The 9,099-nt window shown below is 33.2% G+C and overlaps 1 protein-coding gene across 1 annotated transcript; it reads right to left on the bottom strand.

Annotated features, from left to right (window-relative positions):
- Positions 1-1,698: 1,698 nt before the first annotated feature.
- LOC130963708 (probable leucine-rich repeat receptor-like protein kinase At1g35710) lies at positions 1,699-4,766 on the bottom strand. The gene is made up of 2 exons (XM_057889811.1): positions 2,220-4,766; positions 1,699-2,119 (listed from the first exon to the last, which is right to left on the bottom strand). Exons 1-2 carry the CDS (start codon positions 4,609-4,611, stop codon positions 1,743-1,745), a joined length of 2,769 nt encoding a protein of 922 aa, XP_057745794.1. The 5' UTR covers positions 4,612-4,766; the 3' UTR covers positions 1,699-1,742.
- Positions 4,767-9,099: the final 4,333 nt, after the last annotated feature.

Below are 9,099 nucleotides of genomic sequence, written 5' to 3'. Positions count from 1 at the left end.
ATAAAAATGTTACTTTGTAGAACTCCAACATTCAAATTTTTTATACTATAAATTATTTTAAATAAAGCACCTTTCAAATTTAACTTTAATTTATACATATTTAATTTAATTCTACAAAATATAACAATTTTTAATATTTATTACATACTATCGTTAATTTACTCCTTTGCGCATCGCGTGGGTTTCATTCTAGTAAGTATAAAGGTAAGATATTCTGTGTTTAATACCATGATTTTGAAGAAAATCAGTAAACGCTGTAGACATAAGCTCCATAATTCAAGTGTATTATATTTGCCACAATTAGCTGAATAAATGCTGATTAGTAGAGGCAGAATTAAGAAAGAAACTAGAATCAGAATTAGAGGAAAAACACTTCATATCATTTGAGTTCATAGTAACTGGCTTTGAAATATGAGAATCAGAACACCTAATAGGTAAGGTATGTGCATGAGTAAGAGTGCAATTATTACAAGGAGCAGAATTGAATGCAAACACTTAAGAGTATTTTCTTAGCAAGAGAACACTCTTAGGGACAACTAGGTGGTCAAAATCATGAATTCCTCCCCTAGTGGTGCCCTGGAGAATCAGGATACCAAGAAATTTGAGGTGATGCTGAGGAAGATCCCAAACCAGGTTGATATTGTTGGTCAAAGCGATAGAAGCAGTTCAAAGCCACATGACCATTTCCACCACAAATTTAGCAGAGAGTCCTTGAATTATTCCAAGAAGATCGTCCTCCTCTTTGAAACCGGCCTCTGTGTCCTCTCCTAGCACCACCATCCTTAGCTTGATTCTTAAACCGCTCTAGCATGCCTTCATATTGAAGGAGAAAGGCCTCTGCCTCACTTACTGAGAAGGTTTCCATCCTTAACATCACAACAGTGATGTAGTTACTATATTCCACAGTTAATCCATCTAAGATAATTTGGATGTGATCCTCATCTTGTACTTGATATCCAACTGCAAGACGGGAATCAGCTAACTTACGAATTCGAGCAAGATAATCCGCAGTGGAACCAGTTTTCATGATGGATTTGAGCTGTGATTTGAGTCTCCAAATCCTAGTCCTTGACGTGACAGAGAAGTAATTGATGATGGTGAACCAAGCATCAGAAAAATTAGTGCAATGAGCTACCTTGTTCTTGAAGGTAGTGGACATGGAAGCCCGAAGCCATGTGGTTAGTGCAAGATCATTCTGCCGCCACTCTTTATAGGCTGCAGATTCTTGTGGAGCTTTTGGAGTTTTGGATGCATCTAGATGATGTTCCATGCCCAAAATCTGAATAGTGAGCCATGCAAGGTGCTTCCAAGTGATGAAGTTATCATCATCAAGTTTTTCGGTAAGGGGAACAAGCTCAGGTTTGGTTGTGGCTGATGACCCAGAGAGTATCAATGCCATGATGCAGGGAAGAAAGAAAGAAAGAAAGAAAGAAGAGTATTGAGGAATCAGAATGAATGAGTATTGAATTATGAGATTCTTGTTTATTCTTAGTTACACAACTGCTATATATACATGGATAGCCTAACTGTAATAACTAACATAACTGATTTTTATAACTCTTAGCTGTTAATAAAAATTGAAATGCAATTTAGGACAAAATTATCAACTAAATTGGACTGTGAGTTTGAGAGAGTGAGAGGGAAAGCCGTATATGCATAATTTTGTCTTTTAGGACCAAAAGGACTAATAAATGCTTCACTACTTTACAGAAATATGATGACATGCATAAGAGACAGTTGTCCTAATTTTTGCCTATGACATATATTTCTTGATTCATCAATTGGTATATTGAAACATCAGAGAAAGAGAAATGTATTGGTGAATTAGAAGCCAAAAAATCATTAGCCACATCCTCCATTGATGGTCTAGATTTTGGATCAGAAGAGAGGCATGCCAATGCTAGTGTCATAACAAGCACAACATCTTGCATATCTTTCTCAAGAATTGGGAGAGGAATCCTTGAATCCAATACATCTTTCACCATTAAGTTCTGAGTAGATGGCTTTGACAGACGGGAAATGAATTCTCCTGGATGATGCCCCATCATTGTTTCTAAAGCCACCACTCCAAAACTATATACATCACATTTTGTAGTCACATTTATGGTGTAAGCCAATTCTACATAATGTAACCAAATATTACATAGGTTAGTATGCAAATAACATCAAATTTTACCATTTTTAGAAGCTATATGAAGAGAATTACAATTTAAATTTACCTGGAGCAACATATCCATAAGTACCAACTAGAATAGTTAGGTTAGATGAATCAGTATCAAGAAGTCTCGCTGTGCCGAAATCTGATACACAAGCATCCAACTCTGAATTCAGCAGTATATTACTGGTGGTAATGTCACGATGAACAATAGGAGGAGTACAATGATGATGCATGTAAGCAAGAGCATATGATGTCCCTTTAATGATGTTCACCCTCTTGCTCCAATTCAACTCTTGAGCTTCTATCTCATTGGCCAAGTTACAGAACAAGCTTCCTCTTTCCAAGTATTCATACACCAAAAACATGCATCTGTTATGCAAGCAATAGCCATAAAGCCTAATGATGTTCCGGTGGCGAATCTCTGTCAAGACCTCAACCTCCTTGCAAAAACTCTTGTAAAAAGATGGATTTTCTGATTCTGTTTTGTGAAGCTTTTTCAATGCAATGGTTTTGCCACTCGGAAGTTCTGCTTTGTAGACACTACCATAAGCACCAGTTCCAATGCAATATCTGATATCAAAGTCCTCTGTAGCTTCAACAATGTCCTCAAATGCAATTTTGCCATCATATTCCCAAATTGAGAACAAGTCTCCATGCTTTGCTGCCTTGCTTTTTAGTCTGCGACGGCGATGCTTGGCAAATAGAACACAAATTCCAATCCCTATGGAGCCAAAAGAAACAAGAATACTGGCCACAATTATCAAAACCAAACCCAAAGTACTTAAACTTTTATCATGACCATTATTAAGGTTTTCTGATTGGCAATTGTGGTAATCACCATTGAGAAAAGGATTGCACTCTAAATTGTAGAATTGCACAGAATCTATCCCCTCGGGTATGTTGCCACTGAGATTGTTGTAACTAAGGTCTAAATGATAAATACTTTTGCCAATTAGAGAAGGAATGCTTCCACTCAAATTGTTAAAGCTGAGATCTACAAATGTAAGGTGAACAAAGAGACCAGATGGGATAACACCAGAAAGTCTATTAGTATTAAGATCCAAAACTCCTAAATGCAACAAATTCTCTATTTCTATGGGGATACTACCATTTATCTTGTTGTTTGCCATAGTGAGCATTATCAGTTCTGTTAGAAGTCCTATACTTGAAGGAATAGAACCAGTGAAGAAATTTGAATCAAGGTGGAGAAACGTCAACCGGTTCGAGTACCCTATTTGCTCAGGAATTGGACCAGCCAGGTTGTTGTCAGTAACATCTAGATATGAAAGATTACCAATTTGAAAAGGAATGCTTCCAATTAACTTGTTTGTGCTGAGATCCACATGACTGATATGAACAAGTATAGTAGATGGGATATAACCACTAATTTGATTCCCTGAAAGTCTTATATTATCTAATTGTGTTAGGTTAGATATCCATTTTGGTATAACACCCAAGATTTCATTATATGAAAGATCTAAAACTTTAAGATGAACCAAGTTCTCTAATTCACTGGGGATAGATCCACCTACTTCATTGTTTTTGATAGTCAACACTTCCAACTGGGTTAAAAGTCCTAAACTTGAAGGTATAGAACCATTAATGGAATTTGAATTAAGGTGGAGACTTGTCAAACGGTTCAAGTACCCTATTTGGTGAGGTAGTGGACCAACCAAGTTGTTTAAACTAAGGTCTAAGGTTAATAAATTTGTTAAATTCCCTATTTCTTGAGGGATGAGACCACTAAATCCGTTTTGGGAAAGGTCAAGATTCTCTAACTTGGTGAGATTTGCATATGTTGTAGCAGGAAGGTCACCAATTAGTTGATTGCTAGAAAGATTCATGTAAATGAGATTGGACATATGACTAAAGATTAAAGGAATAGTTCCACTGAACAAGTTTGAACTCAAATCCAATGTGACAAGCCTCTCTAGCATGCTGAATTCATTAGGAATTTGACCACCAATGTAATTGTAAGAAATATCAAGCACAAGAAGTTGAGTTAGATTTGCCAATGAAGAAGGAGAACCTGGTTCATCTTTAAGCTTGTTATGAGATAGGTTCAGAAACTTCAGCTTGTTGAGACTACTTAGCCCCTTTGGGAATCCATACAACCCCATTTCACTGAGATCAAGGTGGACAAGATTCGAAAAGACAGAAAAATCGATGCCTGTCGACCGGCCCTGTGTCGCGAGAGAGCTGTCATAATTCTTCCTTGGAGGAGAAGTAATCTCTGTGATGCTTCCAGCATTGTTGCACTGAATACCAGGCCAGCTGCAACGGTTTGAAATATTGTGTTGGTTACTCCACCAACCACTCAAAATCAAAGCATTTTCTTCTTCATCTAAGTGTGACAATTTGGATACTACTACTTTTCTGTGTGTTCCAGCTTCAGTTATGGGATTTATGGCAAAGAGAAGAACTGATATAAAAAAGGAAGTGGGTATAACCATGGTTTCTGCAACTATAGTGATCAGGGTGTGTGAATCACCATCTTATGTGTAATATGTAATATAATAATATATGAGTCCAAATCTATGTAATTATATGTTATAATTTTAAGTGTTACATTGTTGAATGAACATGTTTCAAACCTTAGAAGTCAGAATATAGCTAGGTAGAGTATAGCTTCTACGTGGAAATTTGGACAATGATATATGTGACCAGTGCCTGTTCTTGATTTCTTGAATTGTATTTGTATGCACCTTCTGTTATACATCCGTGTTCTAAAATTCTTCCTAGCTCCAATGGAATTTGAGCAAACATATATTGTATTGTTTTTTCAAACGACTAAATTACTATTTTAGCCTTCAAATCATTAAGTTTTTGATAAAGTCAAAGTGGTATTAGAAAGAAAGAAATGAATTTTTCATCCTCTGAAAACGATCTTAATTTGACAAAATGTATTAAATATATAGAGAGATATACTTAAGAAAAATTCTAGTGATCAAATTTTGATATAATTTTTTTTCAAAGTATATTTATAAAAAAAAAAGAAATCTTTTTATTCTTTAAATTTAATAATTTTATTCTAAGTGAATATTTTTTAAGTTTTAAATATTTTTTATGTGAATGCAAAGTATTAAACAAAAATTAGAAATATGACCTAGAGCTCAATTTTTTTTTTTTGTATTTTCTATGATGTACTTTTTAAATATTTTTTCAAATATTTCAGCAAAAAAATTAAATCAAATATATAAATCGTTTATCATTTATAAAATAGAGAAAAAAAATCTTAAACGGTCATTGACAATTACCTCAAAAGACAACGAGATTCTCAATAAAAAAAATTCTTTCTCGATTCTTAATCTTTATTTCTGTGAGACAAATTAGCTCCTTTATCAATATTTTTTCTTTGTATTAACGAAATAATTTATGTTACATGTTAAACGTTGATTTATTCGTTAAGAGTCAACTAGGATTAATAGATTTTTTTTTGTTCGGAGTCTTCTTGTGTTTTGATTAATTGTGATGGTCGTTTAGGTTTTTTTTAATATTTTTTGTTATTTTTTTTAAATACATTAGCTAAATTTATTGTGTAAAACTGAGAAATATTAGTAATTTTTTAATTATTTTTACTTATAAAAATTAAATAAAAAATATATTAGTAATTAACGTGAGTATTTTTTTGTTAGAAATATCGTGTCCTTTCGAAAAAATATAAAAAACCAGGATGAATATTCACTTAGAATTACTAATGTTGTAATTTTATCCCACTATTTTAAAATCTAATAGAATTACTAATATGTTAAATACTCTCAATAAAATCAATTTAATATAAGGAAAAAAAAGAAAATACACAAAGTAAAACATTATATACACACAAGCATGTTAATAACTCCGAGGTCAACAAATATTGCCTGTGGTGATGACGTGTCGATGAAGAGTAGTTGGAGACGTGGAGTGGAAGGTTTACACGGGAAAAAGAGCCATGCTACATTGGTATATCCCTTTGAATTCAATCAGATTATATATGTTGAGTCATTCATGGATTGAGATTTCATCAAAATTAGATGACATAAGCTGATGCATCTGTTTTGATTTTTGAATTAGTAGTAGTAATTCTTGTATCTATCATACAAGTACAACTCCCCTTGATGAAATAGTTGACTATGAAATTTCTTCACAACCTTGGCTTCAACAATCGCACAATAAGAACATGTAGGGAGACGATATACTCTTCAACCAGCAAGGTAACCTAGTGTGGTGCAATTTGCCAAATTTGTTCGTATATTAATTTCTTTTTTCAAATTCACCCATAATAATGCTGTCATTTGAAAAAGGAGATATAAGTGGCGTACTAATTGAAAAACTTTTTTTACAAGAGCAGTTTAATATATTGTCATAATTTTCTATTAATACAAGTGCAGTCTATATATCTTTTGGTTTAGGACAATCCTGCTTAATTTAATAACATCACTCTCTTGTTAACCTAAAAAAATACTAGATATAACATCACTTTCGTATTTATACATTTATGACATTGTCCAATGTCATGCCATGACCAAGACATCCAATTAGGAAGGCTGAAATTGAGTCTGAATTTTTCTTTCAGATTTCTTTTCAACAACTAGGTCAATATTTTAGGGTGAGATAAACATGTGAAGGGAATATGAGTAATGGATACAATATTGAAAAAGATATATATTACCAAAAAAAAAAATTGCCAGTCTAAATCTTCTTTAGTAGCGAGATAAAGTTTCGTGGTGTAACTTTTACGTTTTAACACATTGGTTTCGATCGATGTTTTGTTTTTACTTTGCTCTAAATATATACAGATTTAGGTAAAAACAAATCATACAATTTAAAAGATATGACCTTAGTTCCAAATAATAATAAGATGAAGAAATAAATACCAAATCGGTACCTGAAAGATTTCGACGCTGATAAAACAATACTTGATTTTTGTTATTGACAAAATAATTTTCGAAAGATTTTAAAATTTGACAAAAGTGACTAATTTTCAGTTGAGTTACCTGGAATTAAAGTTTAAAAGTGATGTGTCCGTTAACAATTTTCATAATTATAAAATTTACCACTTTTAACTTTTATAATTTAAAAAATACCCCAATTTTAATTTTTAAAAAACCCTACTCCCCTTTTTCTGAAATTCTCATCTCTTCTACTAAATCATCATCAATTTTAAAACATCCTAATATCTTTTTTTCTTCTCTTTTTAATGAAAAAATTTTAAGTAAGGCAACTAAAAAAGATACATCAAATATTTTAGACAAGATGCTTATAAAAATTGGAGGTGAGAGTAGATTGACAACAAAAATCTGATTTTTTTTAAAATGGATCAAGAGATTGAACGTGAGTTGAACCACGCTATTAAAACGTCAATTTTCTTAGATGATAATAATAATAAAAATGTAAATATTTTGAGTGAAAATTAATGAAATTTTATTAGTTTTATTATTATTTATTTTTTTATAATTAAATATTAATCAAATTTTAATAAAAATAATGTTCCTAAATTTTCTCTTTCCTCTCTTGTAAGAAAAACGTCGTTACGTCAACTTGATGCTTTGAACAGGATTTCCATCAATTTACTAATTTAAGAAACACTGCCTTCATATATTTGTTTAGCTTTTATTAATTTAAAAAAAATACTACAGTAAAATTTGTTGATTTTGATCATTAGTTATTTATCAATATTTAAAAATATATATGAGTTAATTAAAAATATATTATTAAATTAAAAATAAAGTATTAAATTGATCTTTTATATTTGGACATAATTCTATTTTAGTCTTTAAGGTTTAAAGTGTCTTATTTAAATTTAAAAAAATTTTATTTAACTTTAATGTAGTCTCACCATAAGGTCAAAATTAAATAATTAACAGAATGTCCTACATGATAGTAGTACAAGAACAAAATTGATAATATGGAGAATAAGTACAAACTCTAAAGGTATAAAATCAACTGTGGATGCATCAATACATTTACAATTTAAATAAAATATTTTCTATAACACTAAAGAAAATGATAAATAAATGTATTGATGCATCCACAGTTGATCTTGTGCCTCTGGAGTTAGTACTTGTTCTCCAGATTATCGACATTGTTCTTATGTAGGACATTACGTTAATTATTTAACTTTGACCTCACGACGGGACTATATTAAAGCTAAATGAAATATTTTGGGATTCAAATAAGACACTTTAAACTTTAAGAACTGTTCATACCCTGGTCCAATGATAAGGGCCCAGGTCCAACCAAAAGGCCTAATCCAATGCCTTACAAAATACTGACTTTCACATAAGAAGTCGGTGTCAACCACGACTTGGTATAAAGAGGCCGGATGTGAGATTAGCTGGCAGATAAATACTCATTCAAATGAGTAACCGCCCCTAAAATCTCTCTAACCGCCTCATGAAGCCATATCTTAACCTCCCCAAGATAATGGGGACGGTTACCACCCTAAAGATACGGCACTACACCAACGGTGGTTATTGGCTCACCTCTATAAATACACTGACACCCCTCAGGTATCTCTAAGTCCAATACTCTCTAAGACCTGCTTACACTCTTGCTAACTTAGGCATCGGAGTGTCTTTGCAGGTACCACCCCCCATTCACACGCGAGCACAAGTCGGACGGAGCCTCCCGAGTTGCGGACCTACCTGGAGTCCTCCTCCATCACTCACTTGGGCCGCCGAACGCCGTCCATTGGACTAATCTCCGATTACCCACCGTAACATTGGCGCCGTTGCCGGGGACCCGAGAGATCATTCAACGATGGCGGATAGATCCCACGAAGAAGGCCATGTGGAAACGGATTCTGAACAAGAGAATCTGGACATGGGTAATGACAACGAAGACATGGCCCAACAACAAGATAACGACCAACACAGAGAGGGTACCTCTGGAATGAAGAATCCAAAGGTAAACTCCTCAGATGAACGGGAATCAGAAAAGGGTGGACCATCACACGTAAC

This window comes from Arachis stenosperma, chromosome 2 (genome assembly GCF_014773155.1).
Source record: "Arachis stenosperma cultivar V10309 chromosome 2, arast.V10309.gnm1.PFL2, whole genome shotgun sequence".
NCBI classification, from domain to species: Eukaryota; Viridiplantae; Streptophyta; class Magnoliopsida; order Fabales; family Fabaceae; genus Arachis; species Arachis stenosperma.
This window is presented reverse-complemented; position numbering and strand designations above follow the sequence as displayed.